The sequence below is a fragment of the Chenopodium album genome, chromosome 20 (assembly GCF_948465745.1).
Source record: "Chenopodium album chromosome 20, dcCheAlbu1.1, whole genome shotgun sequence".
Taxonomy (NCBI): domain Eukaryota; kingdom Viridiplantae; phylum Streptophyta; class Magnoliopsida; order Caryophyllales; family Amaranthaceae; genus Chenopodium; species Chenopodium album.
The window spans coordinates 9,742,786-9,768,499 of record NC_137853.1 but is presented as its reverse complement, the minus strand read 5'-3'; the positions used below and the strand labels follow the sequence as shown (position 1 = coordinate 9,768,499).

General features: G+C 37.8%; 1 protein-coding gene and 1 non-coding gene across 2 annotated transcripts; both read right to left on the bottom strand.

Annotated features, from left to right (window-relative positions):
- Window positions 1–132: 132 nt before the first annotated feature.
- Window positions 133–25,302, bottom strand: LOC145598648 (arabinosyltransferase XEG113-like). The gene is made up of 13 exons (XM_081655031.1): window positions 24,911–25,302; window positions 23,234–23,521; window positions 21,118–21,323; window positions 19,678–19,783; window positions 18,065–18,321; window positions 6,764–6,899; window positions 5,027–5,121; window positions 4,894–4,947; window positions 3,914–4,027; window positions 2,949–3,047; window positions 2,699–2,818; window positions 928–1,014; window positions 133–844 (listed from the first exon to the last, which is right to left on the bottom strand). The coding sequence occupies exons 1-13, from the start codon at window positions 25,077–25,079 to the stop codon at window positions 677–679; spliced, it is 1,899 nt and encodes a 632-aa protein (XP_081511157.1). The 5' UTR covers window positions 25,080–25,302; the 3' UTR covers window positions 133–676.
- Window positions 9,392–9,498, bottom strand: LOC145599844 (small nucleolar RNA R71). The gene has a single exon (XR_014104101.1). It is a non-coding gene; the product is annotated as a small nucleolar RNA R71 (small nucleolar RNA).
- Window positions 25,303–25,714: the final 412 nt, after the last annotated feature.

Below are 25,714 nucleotides of genomic sequence, written 5' to 3'. Positions count from 1 at the left end.
TTTTAGTTTATCAAAGATATTTATTTCTGTTCATCTCAACTATGATCACATTGTATGCATACTTCCATTTGATTAATTTCTGAATCCAAAAATGATCTAATTTACTTGTTTTGCTTGGACCAAACATAAAACTTTTGAAGTACAAATTTGTGTATATTTCCAAAAAAGACGCCAATTCTTTCACTGGTAATTTTGTTCGTCATGTTTGAGTGAGAATTGGTACACATGAACATAGGATACAACTTCATACAAAACCGTATTAAGTCATGCCCAGATACAACTTTTGCACTGATAAATGATCTTTACAAAGATCATTGATTCAACAAAATTTCCTACAACATTTATTTCACATCCAGGATCGTAAAAAATTTCTTTGCTGTACCCTAGAACAGGGCAGCACATATCTTCATATGCCTGAATTGCAGCAAAGTCGTTAGCCCTGCAGCAATAGTTGAAAATCTCTCAGTTGGAACTTGGAAGTTGGAAAGCACTGCCAATTGCCTGTAGCAATAATCAAAATCTCTCTCTCAGCTGGAGCTTGGACGCACTGCCATTTACCGATGGAGATTGCAGTGTGTTTTCTGTAGAAGACCTAGATTTATGTCAGCTGATTACAAGTTGTGCTTCTTGGTGTAAGCCTTTAAAGTTTTCATATTGGAAGGAACGGTCCACGCAGTTATACAGGAGGGTGATCATCCTCTGGCTTTTGTGGTGGTAATGGTTTCCACCCAGGTTTTTCATCCCAATACATGTCATAATATATATGGCCTGGAGTGTTATTCATCACACAGCACCAGATGCCTACATATCGCTTAACACGATTCTTGAACTTCCGCTCTCTCTCCTAAAAGAGCATATTAAAAAGTCAGCATTGTAAGTTGTAGCAAAGCATACAGTCCTATGAAATATTTTGAAGCAAAAACTTGCCTTGTCAGCAAACCCAACAAAGGCATTTTGGATTGATAAGAAGTTTATAACTTTGATATCCTTGAACGAGGAGAACACTGTCTTGAACTATCAAAAAGATTAAAAATAAGCTGATCAATTGCATTGCTGAAGAAATATACTGCTATAGTAAAAACAAAATGCTACTAAAAGCAGCACACTCACAAATCAACTAAACAAGAAAGTTAAGATAACAAGCAAGCACCTCCTCATCTTTTTCTTAAAATTGTGCCTTGGGGTAGAAAGGTGTGTATTGGGAGTGAAAAGGCCACAAGGACAATATGCACTTTGTGCAATTTTCCTAATTTCTCCAACATTTGCCTCAAACACTGCCTACCTCTAATATAGTGTGGTGGACATAAGGCACATAACATTAGTGCTACAACATTAATCAAAAATAACGAAACAATACTTTTAAAATACCCTTTCCTGTACTTCAGAAAAATTTACAAGATATCAAATAAAAGAAAGTACCAAGCAGACAGACAACGAAAACTTTTAAGCATGTTGGCACCTTAACTCTCTATCATTCATCATGCAAATGAACACCATTTGAGAATATCCTTCCTGTACTTTGAGAACACTAAAACAAGAAGATACCAAATCTAAAAAGCACCAAGAAGACAGACAATCAAAACTTTCAAACATGTTAGCATTCTATCTCATCATTTATTTAGCAAACTAAAAACATTAATTATTCTTCATGCTTCTTTATGCAACAAGCCCTAGCTAATGACAGGTGAGGAGGTCGAAGCGCATTTTCAAATTCCCATTGACCTATAGTACATTAAAATCATTAAAGGTCCCAAACCGTGGGCCTGGCATCTTCGCAGTCCCTTAGCCTTATAATGTATTTAGTTCTCTCATCTTTGGTCAATGTGGGACACTTACCTGTGTTGTCTGGGAAGGCTATGCCTCAACAGCATGAACTTGGAAATAACAATCAAGATATATAAACAGGTCTCAAGATAACTGGAAGAAAGAGCATGTTATGCATATTATCAAGGGGTAAATTCCAACTTAAGAATAATGCAAAATAAGGTAGCCAAGGGCCTAAGATCAAAGTCATCAAACTAGTTCTATGAGGTAACACCATTGACAGAATGGCATTCTAGAAATGATTTGGGAGATAGAGGTATTTGGAAAAGGAGCACTATTGGTGTAAACAACGCAGTGAGGAAGGAGGAAAAAATAGGATGACCGTCCATCACCCATAACTTTGTCGAGGGTGGGATTGTCTCTGTTTGTGTCTACATTGTGACCAATTAAGGTATGCTTAACAATTTAAGGAATAAAGTAAAAGTGCCAATAAGACATGATGAAGAGTAGCATCTGATAAATAAAAATAATAATAACAAAAAAAAAAAAAAAAAACAATCAGACAATTCTAGGTTTTATGAAGCACCCACACTGATTTCATATACACACTAGCTTCTACTACTGCTTGTTATCTGTTCTTGTCGTTTTCTTCTTATATATACCATATAGCCCTTCATTTATAGGGCTTCTTGTGTTGGGCTATTACTACTGTCTACTGGAGGTGGAGAAATTTTAAGGAAAAATATTCACCAGATGGGTTGCTGTTTGACGCGACTTCTTTAAGTTATCAGCAAAAGGCGCAAGCTGATGTGAACATTTAAAGTGAATAAATTTTGTAATACCAAGCATGTAACAGCATATTGACCAGGATGCAATTACTTCAGATATATTAATTGATGGTTTATCCAAAAACCCAACTATCATAAATGAGTACCGTTTCTTCACTGCCATGTTTGGGAAATCTGAGCAATCCGGCAGCACTAACATTTTTGGTAACATGATAGTCTTTTGATCCTACTTGACAAAGATGCACATCAAGCCACGATTTTTTCACCTGCACACAAAGAGTTCCAGGTAAATGATCCTTTCAAATATGCAATATTTGTAAGATAAATCACTCAAGTCCCTGTGCTAACAGCCTAACATACTTCTTTCAAAAAAAAAAAAAAAAAAGCCTAACATACTTCATGGGACAGTGCTGGATTATCAAGGAAGGAGTACTCCCTAATATCAATATGTGGACCAAATTCTTGCTGTGACAAGTCTTGCAGCATCACGTTCACCTGCGAATAAATTATTCAAATAACAATATTAATTGTCAAATACTTTGTATAACATACAAAATATCTGCAACAAGTTTACAATAGACAGCTGATACAACTGCGCTTGAAGTTCAGCTTCCCCTATATAAAAATGGAACACTCAATGAGAAGAATGGGTATACATTGTCTCCCAGAAGAACCTACATAATAACATAAATTTACAGTTCAAGTGAAATTCTGCGAAATGGGAAATTTTTAACCTCAAAAAGAAACACCCTACTTGACTTTTTTTCTAACCTATAAAAATAAAAAAAAAAAAAAAATAAATAAAAAAAAAAAAAAAAAAAAGGAACAGAAACCTAACTTCTGATTGAAAGTGCACTTAAGTTTCAAGTTCTGTATATAACATAGCACCTGGAATTGCCATGAGATTTAACAGATCATCTTGCAACTAAGAAAACAACCTTTAACATTGGAGAAGTAGAGAGAGACATAAGTAATTCACATTGAAACAGTAAATACTAATGCACACCTTTCTGCAATATTAATTGTCAGATTCACAACCTTAGTAGTCTCTTTTTAATGGAGAGAAGGAAAGAGAAAAAAATATAGAAACTTTGTTTTCTTTCTTCTATTATTTTTGTTCTAGTAAGTGATCCCCAGATGTAATGCAAAAGAGAATTGAAAATAGCTGAACAAGCATGTATAAGGTTCTCTGTTGAAGATAATAATAGTAAAAGGAGCTTCTCATATAACAATAATTATTTTCCAAAATCCTTGACTAATATATGAACTCTAAGGTTGAATAACCAAAATTTTAAGCCTCGGAGAGCACAATCATTAAAGCAGATGAGATAAAGCTGAATAAATTTCACCCTATGCTTTACCTCGAAAACATGATCCAGAGGGCATATAAAAGGTTGCCTTGTCATGGTACCCTCCAGGATACCAGGATGACCAAACCAAAGCCTATCCAACCTGCACCATATTGGCGGCATGACCTACAAATCACAAGTAAATAAGATATCAGCATAAATAATTCACAAGGCAATCCCAATCCTGCTTTTCCAATTTCAAATAATGTCTCAAAAATGCATACAAAGAATTTACAAATTCTTCATTGATGCAAGACTAGAAGAATTACTAGACAAGGCAACAATATCCTGCAAACCTTCATAATTATTAGAGTTTAGACTTTAGACAAATGTACTATAGAAATGCACAAAATGCAATTTGAACAACCATTCTACCCTCAAAAGATGGGGATCGTTCTTGTTCAGAACTAATAATCAGTAATAGAGGTATAATGGTCATCAAATCAACAGAAGGCATAGCAAAAGAATGTATGTTGAACTTGAGTTACATATTGAGTAACATTCAATTAAATTCTGGGGAAGAGGGTACACAAAGAGAAAGGAAGGAAAGCAGACAAATAGGGACTGATAAGGGCATGTTCTGATTGACTGAACTGAACTTATTGGAGCTGAGCTGAACTGAACTGAATTGAATATTTTATGAGAGAAGGAAATTAAGATAAGAACTGAACTGAACTGAACTAAACTTATTGCCTTATTGGAGCTGAGCTGAGCTGAAAATAAGCTGAAGAGAACAGGCCGTAAGTCTAATGGCTGACAATTACTTGAGTGAAAAACCTCTGGCCGCGTGGCCAAAAAGTATACATTTATGCATTTCTGTCCCTTACCTTCCTTTTTGCTTTATATACTCTAATATATATTAGTTCTTGTTTAATCAATGCATGATGTATTGCAATTGACAGTTATAAACTTACGATGAACAGAATTGAGTATGCATATTAACAACCACAGAAAGAATTGCATTTACAAACAGTCAAATGCTTTGTTCTCACCAGGGTCCGATTTAGCAATGACGCAATAGCAAGCGCAGTTCGTATCTGCTTCATCTGAGAAGAACCATTAAAGTATCATTGAGTAGATGTCACATATAACAGCAACTACAGACATCAGCAATTTATATTATACCTGATAATTAACAAGCGCAAAGTGTGACTCAACATTATGCTCTCCATCTAATAATAAGCTCCTCGGAATGGATGGCTTAAATGACAAGAAACCTCCTGCATTAGATTCAGCAGAAGTGGTAGATCATCAATATTCCGAAATTTCTAATAAAAAGCATAGAATTTATGCAAATCCTGATAAATGGACATGAAAATTGCAAAATCCCAATTATTGTTACTCTCTCTTTAGTGTATCTAAATTATATCCCCATAACAAAGGAATTATCTCTTAGTTGATAAAAAAATCTCTTATCCTTCATGTCACTATTCTTCAAACGTTTCTAGATTCTATATTATTCAATTTACAATCATGAAGAACAACACAGGACTTCTGTCACTCCATCAAATTTTAGGAAAGATTTGATAATAACTAACATAAGATCAGTCCATAGCTAAGAAAAACCCAAACCTTAACTTGAATACACATGTAACTATTGCATAATTAATTGTCAATTAACTCCAAAGAAAGGCTTTCACACTAGGAATTAATGGGCATGTTTGGTAATTAGAATTTTGACCAAAAAATGAGCTTGTTTGACCAAGTTAGAGGTTTGACTACATAAATCATCTAATTTGGTTGTTTGGTAAAAGAGCTTTTTAAATGAGCTTATTGAGGCAAATCAGCTAATTTGTAAAAAAAACTAAAAAAGAGAGCTTTTTAGATTTAGCTTTTTGAGTAATGAATGTCAAATGACAATCTAATCCTAAAACGTTACTCTAATTTACATTCTTGCCCTCCCACTTTTTTTCCCTTTTCAAGTAAAAATAAATTGCTAATGTCATTTCATGTGTTCAACTAACAAACAACTACAACTAATAAGCTAAATTTACCAAGCAACTCTACATAATAAGCTTTTACCAATCATCTAGCCAAAACAGCTAATGCAACCAGCTAGTCAAACCAGTAATGCAATCAGCTCTTACTAATTAGCTAACCGCTAATTATCAAATAAGGCAATAAGGTAAGGTGTAATGCTGGAGACAAAGCTCTAAAGGTGAAACCGATTACTCCAATTGAGTATGTTACAACCTAACAATTTTAACTAAGAATGTAGGAAACCCTAAAGGAGTAAAGTGATCCAAAAGAAAGCGTATTAATTATTTGAGAAGTTTCATATTATTCATTTGCAAATTGAATTAATGTTTTTCACTGCCATCTAAAGGCCCACAGATACCCAAATCAGAAAGGCCAATTACTTCACCTGTTTGACAAGAGAAATTCTCTACTTAAACAATAGTCAATCATTCATCATCACATATGTCATGTGAGCCATCCCTGAATGTCTTTGAGGATAAAGAGTACCAGAGGCCCCTTTATTTTCCAATTGATAACATCATAGGAGTGATATAGACAACAAGTTCCACCCAGTGACCCAGTATTACACACTCCAACTATATCACAGTGTCTATCCTAAGTTCAAGAATTCAAAAGATGGAAGGCTAAAAATCAACAGAAATATATAGTTTCTGGAACAATACATCAAACTGATCAAAGGACCACAAGGAAAGTCAACATAGAAAGTAATAAGGTCAATCACTACGAAATGGAGGGAATACAACTAAGCAGGTGGAAATGCATGCAGTATTGCTACATCAAATAAAAGAGGATTATTGCTAAACATTAATGAGAAGAAAAAGAAGAGGTACATAGAGTAATTTTGCTTAATGAAATGACGCACACACATGGGAAGTCAAGTACCTGGAGAGTTATAGTACTCTGGTGGATCATAAAACACCATGGCTTCTCGTAATCGATGGCGCTTTCCTTCAGTACCAGCATATTGGAATGTGGTGTGCACTGCATATGGCTCTAATTTAAATTGTTGGTACATCGCCTGTCAATCAGATATCACAGTATAAATCACTCAAAATTATCCTTACATGATACAGCTCAGAAGTTTAATTCAAAGTCGTGGAGTGATAACTTGTTATTTGATATGATTTTAGGGTGATTTTGAACCTTGTTTACTCGATATATTAGCATTTTAGTTCACTTCTATCCTATTTTCGTTTAATTTTTGTGTATCCCTTGCTTCACGGGTTGTTAGTGTTTTTGTTGAGTTTTTAGGTTCAAAGACGATCATTTGAGGCATATGGATGATAAACCGAGGTTAGAAGCCGTGACAATGAAGCAAAACCGAAGAAAATGTGAAGAGAAGGGCCTAGGAGACCCTACACGGCCGTGCCATGTCCTACACGACCATGCAGGGGTGTCCCAGCAAATCTGAGCTACTGCCTGGCACGGACGTGCAAGACTTCAACACGTCCATGCAAGTTATCCAGCACGCCCGTGCCACTTAGGCTGCCTGTGCATCACACTTGGCCCAAATCAGTTTCAAAACTGATTCTACTGTTCAAATTTGCACGCCCGTGCCAAATGTGGCACGTCCGTGCAGATATTCTTGGCCAAATCAGTAGCAAGACTGATTCAACCCTCTGCATCTGCACGGCCGTGCTTAGGGTGGCACGTCCGTGCCACTTAGGCTGCACGTCCGTGCCACCCCCGGCACGTCCGTGCGCACCTGTAGCCGTGCCCGACTCTTGTTTTCTCCGTCCTTTTTATTTGAGGGTCATATAAATACCCCCCTTTGCTCAATTGTACGGCATCCAAGTTTTTAGTGCTTCCTCTTAGTTTGTAATTGTAGAAACACAAATACTCTCAAATCATTAGTTAGATCTTAATTTTTAGCTTGGAAATTTCAATCCCAATCATTGTTGAAGACAAGTTCCACCATTGTTAATCAAAATTGAAGCTTTCTAGTAATTATTTCTCACTCTTTTCTCCTATTTCTTCTTGCTTTGTTGGTAATTATTTGCTTAATTCTTGTATGCTTAGATTGTTAATTAGCTTAATTCTTAGTTTAATTATGCTCATGAGTTGTTTGAAATTCTTAATTGCTTTAATCTCCATGGATGGTGAGTAGTCTAATTTTCTAGGGTTTGGGTAAAACCCTCAATGTAGTCACTAATTACTTGTTGCATGTGCTAATTTGGCAATTGTTGGGTGTTAATTAGTTGAGCTTAAGTGGTTTGATTGCTTAGTTCTTGTATATGGCCATTGCTAGAACTATTATCCAAGCTTTCTCAACGAAGGATCGAGAGATGAACTTGAGTTAGCTCCCTTATGCTTGATTGACTTGAAATGCCATGAGAATAGGAATTTCTAGTCAAGGGAATGTTTATGTCATCATGATTATGCTTTAACACTTGTTTTATGCTTTGTAACCACGAGAGTAGGTTGTATTCATGATTAAAGTAATCCCTCTAGCTTGAGAGAGTAGTTGGGTGCCTTAGATGATTTCCCCTATTTTACCCCTTATTTTACCTTGTTTGTGCATGCTAATCGTGATTTGTGATAAGTTGAGTGGTATAACCCGAGCCCTAGAATCCTCTAAATATTGTTATCTCCCCTAGCTTTAATTGACTTGAACTAGTACTTGTTATATAAAACCAAACCAATTTCGACTTCATTTAGCTTATTTATGCGGTAGTATTTCGGTGGTTGATTCAACGCCTCTCTTGGGTTCGACCCTTTCTTACCCTTGCTATTAGCTAGTGAGACCAAGATAGGACTTTATCTTTGGTAGGCTCGACGACGGCCTATCAAATTTTTGGCGCCGTTGCCGGGGAGGCAAAGTCACATTGAATGTATTATTGTTGAATGAGTCTAAGTGTGTGAATTTTTATATCATAATTTTTTTTATTTATTTTTGTATATTTGTGTTTTCAACTTGTGATAGTCATTGCTAACGTTTTTCTTAGTTTTGTTTGACTTTGCATGACACGGAAGAGTAAGCAATCACCGCTTATCCCCGTTGATCCTGAGCTAAATAGGACTTTGAGAAACGTCAGGAGACTTTTGCAGGGCACACCCGAGTTCTCCATTGTGTATTCGGATTTGGATCCGGAAAAAATCTTTTCAACCAACGAAGAAGAGAACATGGGTGATGACAATCCTCCTCCACCATTGCTACGAGATTATGACCACCCCAATGCCTTCACACTTCGGAGTGGCATACGTCTCCCCACCACTAATGCAAACAATTTTGAGCTATCGCCTCAACTCATCCGTATGATACAAGGTGATCAATTTGGTGGTAGTTCTCATGAGTGTCCTTTTGCTTATTTGGACAACTTTTTCGAATTGTGCACCACCATCAAGCAAAACAACATTACGGAAGAGTTCATCCGTATGCACATGTTTCAATTCTCCCTCCGTGACAAGGCAAAGCATTGGTTGAGAACGGTAGAAGAGGGATCATTGACCACATGGGATGAAGTCACTAGAGCTTTCCTTGGAAAGTATTGTCCACCCGAAAAGACCGCCGAACTAAGGAGGAAAATCACCGATTTCAACCAAGAGATTGATGAGACTTTAAGTGAAGCTTGGGAGCGTTTCAAGGACTACACTAGAAAATGCCCACACCATGGTTTCACATCATGGATCATTGTTCAAAGCTTTTATGATGGTCTTACTCCTACTTCAAGAGCCAACCTTGATAACGGGGCCGGTGGTAGCCTTAAAAAGCTATCGGTGGATGAAGCATACAAAATGATTGAAGAGGTGGCAAAGCACTACGCATATGGAGGTGATAGAAGACAACCTCAAGCAAAGAAGGCCGGAATCCACGATCTTAGTGCAATAGACCTTATTGCATCAAAGTTTGACATGCTAGCTCATAAGCTAGATCAAGCCACTCTTACGTCTCCAAGCTCTTCCTCACAACAAGTCATGTCTTGTGAAACTTGTGGAGGAAATGATCATATGTCCTCTTGTTGCAACTCAACTAACCAAGAGCAAGCGGCGGCAATTGGGCAAAGAAATGAGCCATACCCCCAATCTTACAATCAAAGTTGGAAACCCCAACAAAGTGCGGGATGGAAGCAACAAAACCAAAGGCCCCCACAAAATAGCTACAATCAAAGCCAAAACCAATCCCAAAACCACTACAACCAACCTCACTCTCAAAACCGACAAGTTTCATATCGCCATCCCAACCAAGACCAACAAAGGCAACAATATAACCAACCCGCTCCTCCACCTCCTCAAAAGTCTAGCCTTGAAGCCGCACTTGAGAACTTCATTGCACAACAAGGAAGAAGCAATGCGGATATGCAAGCGAACATCCAACAACTTCAAGCACACAACAAGATAATTGAGAATCAATTGGCACAAATAGCACAACAAGTTGGGAGTTCATCCTCAAGTCCTAGCGGTCACTTCCCAAGCTCAACGGTGGTAAACCCAAAGGAGCAAGCTAAGGCCATTACTTTGAGATCGGGGAGAGGTTATGAGGGGCCGGTCATGAGTGAAGAAGAGCCTAAAAAGGGAGATGAGGGAGTTGTGGTGAGAAATGAGGATGACTTTGAAAATGAAATAGTTGATGTTGAGAAAAAGAAGCAACAAAAGAGTGACGAGGGAGTCACAAAAGAAAGTGAGGGATGAGGAAAGAGTAGAAAAGCCCCCTATGAGAGTATACAAGCCTCCAATTCCATTCCCTCATAGGATTGTAGAAAAGAAATTGAATGGAAAGTTTTCAAATTTTCTTAAAGTCATGAGAGGATTTCAAGTGAACATCCCCTTTCTTCATGCCATGTCACAAATGCCTACGTATGCAAAATTTTTAAAGGATCTTCTATCCAACAAGAGTAGGCTTGAAGAGAGTGCAACCATCTCCCTTCCTAAGGAGGTGAGTGCAATCATTCAAAATAAGCTTCCTCAAAAGCTTGGCGACCCGGGTAGCTATGCAATACCGGTGAAGATTGGAGATATGGAAGCTATGGATGCTTTATGTGATCTTGGGGCAAGTGTAAGCTTCATGCCCTACTCTATTGCTAAGAGTTTGAAAGTTGGAGACTTGAAGCCAACAAGAATATCCTTACAATTGGCCGACCGCACGGTTAGGCTACCTTGGTGAATTCTTGAAGATGTGCCGGTTCAAGTTGGAAGAGTATTTGTACCATGTGATTTTGTGGTAATGGAAATGGAAGAAGATACTACGGTGCCCCTAATCTTGGGAAGACCGTTTTTGAACACCGCGGGAGTGGTGATTGATATGAAGCAAGGAAGATTGACCTTGAATGTGGGAGATGAGAAAATATCATTTTCATTCCTGCAAACATTGAAAAAGCCATTGTATGATGAAGTTTATAGAGTTGATACTTTGGAAAGGGACTTAGAGAAGTTTCAAGAGAATTTGTTTGAAGGAGATCCTTTACAAGCTATCCTAACGGGAGGCTTAGTTGAGGAAAGTGAAGAAACAAGGGGGTATGATCTTTTGCTCAACCAACCTTTAGTCCACAACAAAATGAAAGTGGAAGTGCTTAATGTGGAGGTAAAAGAGGAGAGGACTACGCCTCCTCATAAGGTTGAACTTAAACCCCTTCCCCCTTTACTTAAATATGCTTTTCTTGATGATAGTGAGAGTTATCCCGTTATTGTCAATGCTAAGCTTGATGACACCGCTCTTGGGAAACTCCTAGATGTTTTAAGGGAGTATAGAGGTGTCATTGGGTATAAAATTGATGACATTAAGGGGATAAGTCCTATATGCATGCATAAGATTTTACTTGATGAAGATCATGCTTCCTCGATTGAGCACCAAAGAGGCTCAATCCAAACACGAAGGAAGTTGTGAAAAAAGAAGTTTTAAAACTTCTTGAAGCGGGCATAATCTACCCTATCTCCGATAGTAAGTGGGTTAGCCCGATTCAAGTTGTGCCTAAAAAGGGAGGCATGACCATCATCAAGAAGAATGATAAGGGTGCGACCATTTCTACGAGGTCGGTCACCGGGTGGAGGATGTGTATTGATTACCGAAAATTGAATAAGTCCACCCGGAAAGACCACTTCCCACTCCCCTTCATTGATCAAATTTTGGAAAGACTAGCATCACATAGTCACTATTGTTTCTTGGATGGATACTCGGGATTCTTCCAAATCCCAATCCAACCAGAGGATCAAGAGAAGACTACATTCACATGCCCTTTTGGCACCTTTGCTTATCGAAGGATGCCATTTGGACTTTGTAATGCACCTTCCACATTTCAAAGGTGTATGATGTCTATTTTTTCCGACATGCTTGAATCATCAATTGAAGTATTTATGGATGACTTTTCTGTTTTTGGTTCATCTTTTGACATATGCCTTTCGAATTTGATTAAAGTGTTGAAAAGATGTCAAGAGGTGAACTTAATTTTGAATTGGGAGAAATGTCATTTCATGGTAGAGGAGGGCATTGTTCTTGGTCATGTGATTTCTAGTAGGGGCATTGAAGTTGATCATGCCAAAATTGAGGTCATTGAGCGTCTCCCACCCCCTACAAATGTGAAGGGGATAAGGAGCTTTCTTGGACACGCGGGTTTTTACCGCCGGTTCATAAAGGATTTTTCAAAAATCGCAAAGCCGCTCACTCAATTGTTGGTAAAGGATGCCCCTTTTGTGTTTACTAATGATTGTTTGCTAGCATTTGATAGGTTGAAAGAGGCATTGATTTTGGCTCCTATTATTCAACCCCCTAATTGGGAGCTTCCTTTTGAGCTCATGTGTGATGCTTCGGATTTTGCCATTGGGTCCGTTTTTGGACAAAAGAAGGATAAGAAGCTCCATGCTATCTACTACACTAGCAAAACATTGGATGATGCACAAAAGAATTACACGACCACGGAAAAATAGTTTCTAGCTATTGTTCATGCAATTGAGAAGTTAAGGTCCTACTTGTTGGGGGTCTAAAGTCATAGTCTTCACCGACCATTCGGCCTTGAAGTACCTCTTGTCAAAGAAAGAACCGAAGCTAAGGTTGATACGGTGGGTCTTGCTCCTACAAGACTATGATATTGAGATTAGAGACAAGAAGAGTGCCGAAAATGTTGTGGCCGATCATCTTTCACGGTTGCCTATCTTTGTAGGTGATCTTGATAACTTACCTCCCCGACGGAGTCTTTCTCTTTGGTTCTTGTATGTGCTTGTTGATATTAGCTTTGCATGTTGTTTGGATGTTAGGGGAAGGAACAAACAACATGCAAAGCTAATATCAACAAGCACATTCAAGAACCAAAGAGAAAGACTCCCCCCCAAGCTATCATAAACATTGTCCCCAGTGTTAAAATAATTAAAGCACAAGAAAGGGGAGGAAGAGGACTAACTCATTGGCTCGGGCCTCCTTGGGAGCTTGAGCCCCCGGGGTACCAATGTCGGTAGACATTCCGAAATTCACCCAATTCCGACCGAAGACCCTCGAAGCTTGTCCTCATGTTGTCGTAGTAGGACCTCATGTCTTCGTGAGACTTTCTCATAGTCTCGAACTCGGTGGTCATCCGGTTAAACCCGTCGTTCATCATCTACATTTGTTGCTCGAAGGTGAGGGGTGGGTTGCCCTCACCCATGCCTTGACTTTGGTACCCTTGTTGGTACCCTTGTCGGTGCTCGTATTGTTGTTGTTTGTTGTTGTGGAGGTTGTTGTGGTGGTTGTTGATGTTGCTCTTCTTGCTCTTGCTCCTCTTCTTCGTCTTCACCGGGAGCCCAAGGGTGGTCCCTCTTAAAAACCCGGTTGGTCTCATCGTAGATGAAGGTCCGCTCCGGGTCGGGGAGGTAGGCGTAGGACCGCCCACTCACGTGCCACAAGTAGGGGTGCGGCCCTTCCACGTCCTCTACCCACCTCATCGTCATCAGATCAATCTGCGTCGTACCTAGGCAAACAAACCTCATGATTTGCAAAATCAAGGTTAAGAGCAGCAGCAATAATAGTGAACATACCACCTATGGTGATGTTACCGGACCCGGTGGCAACATCTTCTAGGTGGTCTACAAACCAAGACCCTACATCTAAGGCCGTGCTACCCTCACTCACGTGCCATAGGAAGTGAAGCTCCCTAGTGGACACTACCCCCGAACTATCACCTCTAGCGAACGTCGTGTTCGCTATGGTGCGCTGTGACATCCTAAAGGCGGGGTGGATGATGGCCGTGGCCTTATCGGTCCTAGGGTTGTAGTTGAAGAGGCCGGTGATCTTCCTCCAAAACTCACCCGCATTATAGCTACGGGGTGACCTATCTTTTGGCCTGATGGTTCCGTTCGTAGGCCACCCAAAAGCTTGGTTCACCCTATTAATGGTCATGTTCTGTTGGGTGTTCATGAGTTGAAAGGTAATGCGGCGGGGGTTCTTGTTGGTTAATCTCTTAAAGGTCGGGGCATGCAAGTCTAGCCAACCACCTAGGCCACATCCCTCAAATAGCATTCTAATGTCCTCCCCTACCCCCAAGGACTCGGCCACATCCTCATTGTAGAATTTGGTAGGCCTAATTATCCTCCTACTAATTCTCAGGAAATTGTTCGAAAAGGTTTGGTTATTGAAGATTATTCCCATTGTATCCACTTGTGGTGGATCAACGGGGGGAGGAGGAGAAGGGTTGCGGTACCTAGCGTCCGTGTTTCTAGGTCGATTTCTTCTAGACATGGTCGGTTATTTGATATGATTTTAGGGTGATTTTGAACCTTGTTTACTCGATATATTAGCATTTGCTTCTAGACATGGTCGGTTATTTGACATGGTCGATTTCTCTTTGGTTCTTGAATGTGCTTGTTGATATTAGCTTTGCATGTTGTTTGTTCCTTCCCCTAACATCCAAACCCCTTAACATCCAAATTTGCTCCCTTTGAAATCCAACACCTTAAATCCAAATCTCTTAATGTGTGAATACTTCTCTTTTCTTTTTATTTATTTAGATGTATAGTTGTGTTTTAATTTTTTTTTTTTTTTATGCTTAGCTTAGTTTTCCTAACTTTCTATCTTTTTTTGCTTTCTAGTAACCTTAAACAAAAAAAAAAAAAAAAAAAAAAAAGAAAAAAGAAAAATTAGCCCTGGAATGAGACTCAAATGACGATGCTTATATGATTTGCTTGCTTGACTCTTGAGTGATGAGTAAAAGTTCTTTTAGAAGGGTGTGTGCAAGAATTGGGGTCATTTAGAGGCTTATTAATCTTGATTGCACTAGTGTATATGAAATGAAAACCGATGAATGCTCAATTGCACGTCTAGCATAGGATATTGTCAAATTTGCCCAAAGTAGGATATGTTTGAATCAAATTGCGGTCCCTTGTGCCCTTGGTGTGTCTCCCTTCCTCCCCAAAATGAAACTCTACTAATAAGCCACATGTTTCGAATAAAAGAAAGAGTCGCTCACAGTTAAAAGAGGCGAGGGCAATGAAATTAATATATATATATATATATATATATATATATAGAAAAAGAAGAGGAAGTCAAAAACTCCTCCAAATTCTGAAAAAGATTTTCACTTTTTCTTTCCTAGAGGTCAATTTGTGGATGCCTCCCACGCACTATCTATTGTGATGTTTCTTTGTGTAAATTCCCGAATTAGAGCGTAGTTGAAAGGGCTTGGGAGTGCATTTTGGGAGGTGGACTTGCATTTTGAGATTTTATAACCGAAAGAGGGCTTTGCAACTTTGGAATATCTAGACGTGCTCTAATGAACTAGTAAAAGGTATAAGGAAGTATCCTAGTGCAACCTTGATTAGTTCGCCTCTCTACCCCCAACTCATGTGCACATTTGTATGAATGGTAATTCTTGAAAGTTGCTCACTTGTCTTGCTTGTGATTTATATCCCGATGAGTTGACTTGGGCAATAAAAACATTGGTTTGGTGTGTTTTGACCACTTTGATGATAACGATGTGTTATGATAGTTTGGTGTGGTTTGTGTGAGTTGTGGGTTAAGCTCAAGGGAAACCCCCACGAGATAAAAACTCGTCCTCTTAGGCGACTTAGGGGTTTAAATTGCTTTCACTTGTGCTAAAAGTGTTTACGGTTCTTGCCATGCGGATTTGTGTTTGTGTTTTCTCTCCTTGGTTTGATCATTGCCAAGTAATCTTCCTTCTTGGTTTGACATGTTTGTTTTGCTCGAGGACTAGCAAAAACTTAGCTTGGGAGGATTTGATAACTTGTTATTTGATATGATTTTAGGGTGATTTTGAACCTTGTTTACTCGATATATTAGCATTTTGGTTCACTTCTATCCTATTTTCGTTCAATTTTTGTGTATCCCTTGCTTCACGGGTTGTTAGTGTTTTTGTTGAGTTTTTAGGTCCAAAGACGATCATTTGAGGCATATGGATGATAAACCGAGGTTAGAAGCCATGACAATGGAGCAAAACCGAAGAAAATGTGAAGAGAAGGGCCTAGAAGACCCTGCACGGCCGTGCCATAGCAAATCTGAGCTACTGCCTGATTTGGCACGGACGTGCAAGACTTCAACACGTCGGTGCAAGTCATCCAGCACGCCTGTGCCAGAAGCAGACGCCCGCACACTTGGCCCAAATCAGTTTCAAAACTGATTCTACTGTTCAAATCTGCACGCCCGTGCCAAATGTGGCACGTCTGTATATTCTTGGCCAAATCAGTAGCAAGACTGATTCAACCCTCTGCATCTACACGGCCGTGCTTAGGGTGGCACGTCCGTGCCACTTAGGCTGCACGTCCGTGCCACCCCCGGCACGTCCGTGCGCACCTGTAGCCGTGCCCGACTCTTGTTTTCTCCGTCCTTTTTATTTGAGGGTCATATAAATACCCCCCTTTGCTCAATTGTACGGCATCCAAGTTTTTAGTGCTTCCTCTTAGTTTGTAATTGTAGAAACACAAATACTCTCAAATCATTAGTTAGATCTTAATTTTTAGCTTGGAAATTTCAATCCCAATCATTGTTGAAGACAAGTTCCACCATTGTTAATCAAAATTGAAGCTTTCTAGTAATTATTTCTCACTCTTTTCTCCTATTTCTTCTTGCTTTGTTGGTAATTATTTGCTTAATTCTTGTATGCTTAGATTGTTAATTAGCTTAATTCTTAGTTTAATTATGCTCATGAGTTGTTTGAAATTCTTAATTGCTTTAATCTCCATGGATTGTGAGTAGTCTAATTTTCTAGGGTTTGGGTAAAACCCTCAATGTAGTCACTAATTACTTGTTGCATGTGCTAATTTGGCAATTGTTGGGTGTTAATTAGTTGAGCTTAAGTGGTTTGATTGCTTAGTTCTTGTATATGGCCATTGCTAGAACTATTATCCAAGCTTTCTCAACGAAGGATCGAGAGATGAACTTGAGTTAGCTCCCTTATGCTTGATTGACTTGAAATGCCATGAGAATAGAAATTTCTAGTCAAGGGAATGTTTATGTCATCGTGATTATGCTTTAACCCTTGTTTTATGCTTTGTAACCACGAGAGTAGGTTGTATTCATGATTAAAGTAATCCCTCTAGCTTGAGAGAGTAGTTGGGTGCCTTAGATGATTTCCCCTATTTTACCCCTTATTTTACCTTGTTTGTGCATGCTAATCGTGATTTGTGATGAAGTTGAGTGGTATAACCCGAGCCCTAGAATCCTCTAAATATTGTTATCTCCCCTAGCTTTAGTTGACAGTTGATTCAACGCCTCTCTTGGGGTTCGACCCTTTCTTACCCTTGCTATTAGCTAGTGAGACCAAGATAGGACTTTATCTTTGGTAGGCTCGACGACGGCCTATCATGGACCAAGGTTGATAACAAATCAGAAGCAATCTTATCCAAAGGGTTAAGAGACTATCATAATCCATCTTGGAGTCTGACATCAATAACAGCCCACTTCAGTCATCCCTTCCAAAATCACCAAATAACTCAATACTAAATATTCATTAGCATGTAGCCTATACTCATTAGCATGTTATATACGTTCTGTGAACCCTTAACACTGTGCATAAACCTCTATAATGAATCCTGTTAAAATTCCGAATCCACGATTCCACGTAGTCCATTCACACAGATAGGAATGTAAGGCATGATCCCAACCACTCCAACACTCATTCATTATTAAAATCACCCAACTTCCCATCCACGTTTTATCTAAGAAGCTAATAAACTCTTCCTTCAAGGATCCACTCTTAATTTACCTGTCTCTATACTAGGAATGGAGATAATGTCACAATCTGCAAACAAAGAACTGAAAAAATAGCGTACCTGAACAAAGTAAGTATGTCCACTACAGAATATGCTGGCAGGAAGGAGCCCAAGCTTAAGATTCCCATCATAAGCATAAACTAAACCACTTTCATCATCAACAGAGGGCCCAAGCTGCCTTCGTACAATATCATTAAACCCATTCTGATCCCATATCTTTTCATCAGCAAGAAGCAACTCTTTCCAATGTTTAGCCAACTTCTTCGAAGATTCTGTCGGTCTCCAGTGAAAGATCCCTATATTGTATGCACCACTAACTGTTTGACAGATAATAAACAATGAGTACCATACATATCAGACAAAGAATGTATTTCTATGAATCTTTAGTTGTAAACAACGGTACATGTATTGCCATTTTTGAAATAAGAAAAACCCACTAAGATTGAGGAACTGGCTCATTGCCTCATTGGTCATAAGGAACAGTAAAAACCCATTTAACTTGGAGCTCATTTAAGGGAAGATGCATACTAGCATCATCATGTTTATAGTTAAAGTACCGTTCGAACAAATTGACTAACGGTACAATGAGACTGAGGTACACAACATGCCCTATACGATCTTGTGGAAAGCTGTGGCCTGTGGGGCATTGATGCAGTGGCTAAAGGCAAAAGGCTCTTTCTTGATGTGGGTAGAACTGAAGGGAAAACACACATAGCTCTAGCCTGCCTATAGAGAAGAGAATTGAAAATGGGAATTACAAACAACAAATTCTTCCCAAGGAGGCCAAGTTGTAATGCGAGTGAGATGCTGGTCCAAAAAATGCTCAACATAAAAATATGTTGTTAAAGGCTTACAGCAATGGGAATGCAGATGATACAAGAAGCTTAACTCAAGGAGGTTTCTATTACACAAGGAAGTCCCTAACAAATGTACAAACAAGAACCTTGTAAATCATAATTAAAGCACATATATTACATGATCATCCCAGTAAAAGGTGCCAAGATTTTCTGTTTTAGTTTTATAGAGGATAACTTAGATCACACTAGTATCATCACTCCATAACTTCAAAAACCAGACAACAGCCAAGAAATTAAGGGGGCTGGTTATCCAACTGATGGATCCTATTAACAGAGGTGCCAGAAAAAGATAAAGCTCAGAGGTAAGTCGAAAAACACACTGGAACTTTTGACGAAAACTTGAGGAAAAGATATAAAAGGTGCAGAATACAAGAAAAGCTGTTCCTACTGCCACATACATGTATGTATGAGAATAGGGAATGTTTTTATGTAATTAGAAATTGCGGAAGGTACCCGATTATGGATATAAAGAGTTTAGAATATTTTTGGCATGATGAATACTGCTTACTCTGTTTCACAAACATTGCAACATCTTGACTAGCACACTTGCCAATACACATCTTTGGTCATAGATGTCGTAAGTTATCCATCTATTAAGTAGGAAAGAATTTAAAAAGTTGATATCATGAAAATATGCTATAAAACTAATACAACAATAATTAAATTAAATATAATTGCTTTTAGTAAATTAGTATAAATACATGGTTAAACTTAGTACTTCTAATAAGTGCACAGCTAAAATAATTGCAATTATATTGAAAGGGAGAAAGTAAGACATAATTCAGTTGACACTAAATCAGATACTAACAGGCTCACCTTGCTGCCAAGCATCCAACCTATCATCAAGCACTGTTGGCACAACTTGATCAGTTGAAGTCAAAACATCTGCTTCAGGAAAACGAGCAAAATATGGAAGGGGGTTCTGTTACATGAACATGGAACGTTACCAAGGAGCAGATAATACATAATATAAAGAATAGCAAACCCAACAGACAAAACAACATAGATTGGTTCATAGAATTTAATTCTGGACATTCTAACAAGAAAAAAAAAGGGTTAAATGTAAATATTTCAAGTCTTTACATTCATGTGAACTGATGAATGTAAATAATAAAGCAGAACCCAATTACAGCATGATGATAACAAACTCCATGAAATTATTTAAATGGTTTGTCACCTAAATCTAAAAGACTAAAATTATGGGTTTGATGAAGCAACCTAGATAATAGTTTGGGGAGCTTGAATTTATAATGTTTCATGATGGTCACATTTGAGTTGTGTCTAAAAATAAATAAATAACTGCAGAGTAAAAGTCAAGGGCAAGTTTAACATGTTAAGTTGAACCCATACCATGACACTTGAATTGGCCCTTGTCGTAGACCATGTTCAAACAATAGAAATATAGAATAGTCCATAACTTAGAGATAATGAACTATCCTTAAAACTAAAGACAACTACACATCCGTAACAAAAGTCTGAATTCTTGAATCTTGCAAAAGCAAGACAATCCAAGCCTGAAATCCCATCATGGTAGTGGACTAGTGGTGGTAATGAGGGGAGGCAAGGCCCTTGACTATGTCTGTTGAACAATATGTGATGGATCAAACCAGCCCTCAAGTGGTCCTCACATACACTGGTAGAAGAAGACAAAAAAGAGATCAACAAGAAAAGGTGCAGCAGCAACCAACCACAACAGAGACACAACAACAAGCTGCAGCACACACCTTAGTGGAGCAGGGGAAGCAGTCACCAGCTGGACACTAAAAGACAAGCTTAGAAATCACCTTTGGAAAATTGTAATATATAATCAAAGAGAGGAGAGAGAGTAAGCAGGCGATGATTTGAGTAATGATTAGAGAGTAGTCAGTAGTGAGTTAAACTCATCCTAGAGCTTGATAGGCTAAACCTATCACTTGTGTGAAACTTTGTTTGTTAATGAAAGCTTCAATCTTTCCCTCTCAATTCTGTTAGTTTCTTAGTATATCTAGGTTTGAGCTTGCTGTGTGTTTGAGACTATCACACGATATCAACATTAATTACTTAGACACAAGTCACACAATCGATCAACTCCTAAAAAGATGGTTCACATACAACGTTTAATAAAAAAAGCCTTAATTCTTTTCCAGTTGCAGAACAACTACTTTGTACCCACAAATAAATCTAGAGCATCAGTCTGATGAACGAAAGCAGAAAAATATGTAAAAGCAATTCAATCAAAACATAAAAAAGGACATTACAACGAGTGAAGAAGAGTACCTTCAACCAAACCATGTCCGTGTCACACATTAGTAATTCATAGCCAAACGGCAGAATAGAATCGATTAAAATAACCTTTTCTCTTCCCATTTTATGAAAAGTTGGTGATCCCCATCCCACATCTATAGTGCTCATGTGGCTTCCCATATCAAAAACTGGAATACCCTTCCAATACAATGCTTCCAACAATTTAGTATCCATTGCACCTACAATAGCAATATCCAAGTTACATAAGACTTTTATTTACCTCTATACATGTACCTATTTCTGTTTTAGTTCATATTCTCCTGACAGTGCTTATGGAGAGGGAAAAAAGGTCCTCCATGATGGGTTCCATAAACGCACACAAACCACACATCCTCCCCCCCCCCCCCCCCCCCCCACCCCCACCCCCCAGGCCCCAACACATATACCTAATATTGATGAATAGACCATTCCCAAACATCAGTATATATTCAAGCTAGCTAAAATTTATTAATTCACATAAATTATACCCTTTTCAATATTCCTAATTGTTTTTGGTTAAATGTCTTAATCCTTGACTAGATCAATGAAAAGCTAAATCTATGGCCCGTTAAATGCACAAGTTACAATAAAAAATGTGTGTGTCAATATACATTTGCATTACTAAAAAAATTTGTCAATTCCAAATTCCACATTAGCTATTACAATTTAGCAATGTACTCCCTCCGTCCACAAATAATCTTCCGGTTTTCCGTTTTAAGATGTCCACAAAAAAAAAATCTTAATATGTGTGACCAAACTTAAACGGAAGACTATTTGTGGACGAAGGGAACACATAGGTAAATGTAAGTAACTATTATAGTTTCCAATCATAGCACACTCAGTTATACTACAATGATGAGTGACCGAATAATACTATAGATAGATTGTACCTTTTATAATTTCCAATGTTTTGTAACTTCCTAAATGATTATTTTGTTAAAGAAAAAGACAACTGGCATGAAAATGGGAAGCCACATTAGGATACGGATTTAATATTATATAGTACTACCTCCGTTTCATATTATGTGCAACAATTGGTATTTTTTGTGACATATAAAAAATTCAATTGTTGCACATAATATGAAACGGAGGTAGTATATATGTTTCTAAGTTTGGGCTTGAGCCGCACCATCATCAAGAGATAGATTTTACTTTACAAAGCCAAGGAAGGTTCACCATAAAAGCAAATAGCAATAAGGGAGTAGCTCCTTAGCCTTGTAAAGTGATTAACTCTCTCTTATTTTATCAATATAGGATACTCACATGTGATTTTTGGGATAAAGCTATAAAACCTTCAACACTAACCCTCACATTTGAAGTCCCTTTTATTACAGAGCTCAAATGTGATGTTTCATAGGGCTGAAGCATGCTTTTAACTCACAACCTCACATGTAAGATCCATTTAATTTGACCTAGTCTGGGCCCAAAGGTATTAAAGGTCCACATCTACGGATTGTCATTGATATCATGTTAGATATAGGCCTCAAGAACACCCAGCATCAACAGAGAGTCCACTTTATGAAACTGAAGAAGGTTTTATGGCAATAAAGGGAGTTGCCCTAGATCCTTAATGAAAAAGTTCCCATAAATATGTGAAATTTTATTTATTTAGAATGGTCTTCACTGAAAGTAACAAGAATTCACTTAAGCATATGTTTTGCAATCAATAGAATAGAAAATACAACAATAAATCATTACACCAGTTTATTTTTAGCATGGGGTCACGAGAGACTAAAGAAACTGGTTCACTAACTAGTCCTTAGTCTTATTTCTAAAAAGTAGCAGATTAGTCAAAAGGGGTATCTAATCAATTTACTCTAGGATTATATGGATCAAGCAGCACAATGTACATTTGAACTGTGAGATCTTTACATGTGGCACCAGGGTAGTTATGATGAGTCAAATAGAGATCATGAATATGTTTAAATATGCTTAATAGTGAGGCCACATAAATAGCAGCTGAGAATCCTACTTATTGAATAAGGATAGATGTTTAAACAAAGTTCCGGAAGATTCTCTCCAAGTAATTCCAGGTTTCAAGAAAAGTATTCAGATGGTGTTGATCCAGAAATAAGTTTTAAAGCAAGAACTTGAGGTTGAAAGAACTCACCAACTAGGAGATTTAACAAACCCAAATCAGTCAAATGTTTAACCCAAGTCAAGATAAAATCCATGAATGCATAGTTTCCAAATGTGACTATAATAACATTATCCTTTACTCTCTCCTCCACCAACTCTTTCGTCAACCGAAAGGAATCCAAAGGTGGCATTTTCTTTGATTTAGGAGGCTCCCATATAGGCTTCAAAGATGTGCTCTGAGGATTGACTGCAAAAACTGAACCTGTGCTTAAACCTGTCGGCAGGGAAGAGTTTGGTGCTTCTAGAGAAGAATCTCCTCCTGAAATAGAATTCATAACACCAAAATATCTAATTCAGTTATTGATTCACCTTTCATAAAATTATATGCTTTTTCATGAAAGCATAGAGCACACAATAATATACGTTGGATAGAAAAGATTCTTTAAAAGCACTCAAACCAAGGTATTCCACCAATTGTCAATCAAACCGGCTCCAGAAGATGAGAATAAAAAGGTTTTGGCTCACACCTCCATTAAAGATTCTTCCCCTACCCACACCCCTCTCCTTCACCATAGAAACATTTTTCTTTATATTGAAATTTCTGATACCTCGCACCTGCCCAAAGATAGAGGATAAAGCCTTCACCTTACACATTCAACCAAGTTATGCATGTTACTTATTTTTCCTGACTAAAGTAAGCCTGTGTCACTTCTATGTACAAAGTTACTCTCAACCTGACCCTTTCTAACGGTGAGGTCATTCATCTATTCTATCATACTCACTTTTATAATCTGTGTATCACGAACAAAAGCAAATTTAAAACATAGTGCCCAAATATCATTCGGTTTCAGTTCAACATGCCTCTTCAATTATCTGTCTAGTGTATGACATGAAAGCCTAGGTTTCTAAAACATACTCCGGGAATATTTCAAATTCTAGTAACTTTTTACACATTATTGACCCACAATAAAAACCAATAAAGTTCCAATATATCTCTCCTTTACACCAATTACCACCCTTTTTTAAGTTCATCTCTCAATAGAGCATAGTCCAAAATAATACATCCAAGCATGGTAATAAATTTACCAATGTAAAAATTACCATCACTCAAACTCGCTTGATACATATAGATTACACGTAAACAGAAGATCAAGTGAATGCCTCTACTAATACAAACAAAGTGACTATAAGAGGAACTACATGCACAAGTGAACTCCAACCAATATACTTCTTCTAACAAATAATGTCTTCTTCTATACAAGCTCATACGAGGCAGCCACAAACAAAGCATAGTCTAATTATACAATCAAAGGGATATTCGACAACCAAAATCCAAAGCAAAAGCATTATCGAAAATCTCATTATCGATGCATTCCTACCCTCAAACTCGAAAGAGCGCCCCTCATCACCCAATTCACATATCCTAATCACTCAAAATACATTCCTTAAAACCACATCAATTAAAACTCCCTAATATCAATCCCTAATTTAAAAGATCACGAATAACACAGTAATAGCATATCAATAATCACCTCAAGTATATACATTAATCTAACACATACTACACTACACTAAATTCATCAAAGCACAAACATAACAAAAATGGAAAAGTATTAAATTCTTAATCTTATAATATACATCAAAGTAATTCAAAAACTACAATGAGCTGATAAAATAAACCCAAAAAAATCAAAAGAGAGAAAATTACTTGAAGTTGAAGAGGAAAGAGAAATTCGAGCATCAGGAGACTCAGTCGAGTAAATAGCAGAGAATACATAGAATGAAGAGAAGATGATTCCGATTATCACAGTAGCATACATAGTAACAAATAATGGCTTCGATTTCGTAGCTTCTTGACATGGATTATCCCACGCCATTTTTACACTTTCTTCTTCAATCAACAAATCAAATTGATCAAAAACAGTAGTTTTCTGCCCAGATTATTACTAGTATTAATTCAATTAGTTTTAAAATCAGATTAGTAATGAGTTTATGGTGATCATCGTGAAGAAATTGGGGAAGATCATCGAAAAATAGGGTTTGCTGGATTTTGGTTGATTTGTGAAGAAGAAGATGAAGAAAAATTGGTCGGAAAAACTGTCTCAGATTAATTAGTAAAGTGAGTGTGTTTAAGGGTTTGTTTGGGGGTAAATTCAAGTTTATCTCTAAGATAAATATGTGAATATATCTCCTCTCACAATTTATTCATTTTCTTTTATTATTTAAATGATAAAATGAAAATAATAAAGTGGCACAGAGATCAATGCATAAAGTTGTGAGGAGAGATAAACTAAAATGTTAATCTCCGAGATTAATTGGGGCTCCCTCTTTGTTTGGATAGGAAGAAATGGAGGGAAAGGAAGAGAAGGGAAAGGGAGGGGGGCTAAATCCATTGTTTGGATAACAATTTGAGGGAGGAAGGGAAATGGAGGGGATGGAAATGAAGGGAAAATTTTTCATTAATTGTTAATGAATAAAATCTTTCCACATTTGAAAGGATTTGGAAGGAAAA

Excerpts from the sequence above, each read along its gene's own strand:
- LOC145598648 (XM_081655031.1), bottom strand. The coding sequence starts at position 25,079 with ATGGCGTGGGATAATCCATGTCAAGAAGCTACGAAATCGAAGCCATTA. Across the intron at positions 4,028-4,893 it reads CATTGCTAAATCGGACCCTG|GTCATGCCGCCAATATGGTG; the intron begins GTGAGAACAAAG and ends TGTGATTTGTAG. Across the intron at positions 1,015-2,698 it reads AACATGGCAGTGAAGAAACG|TTCAAGACAGTGTTCTCCTC; the intron begins GTACTCATTTAT and ends TCTTTTTGATAG.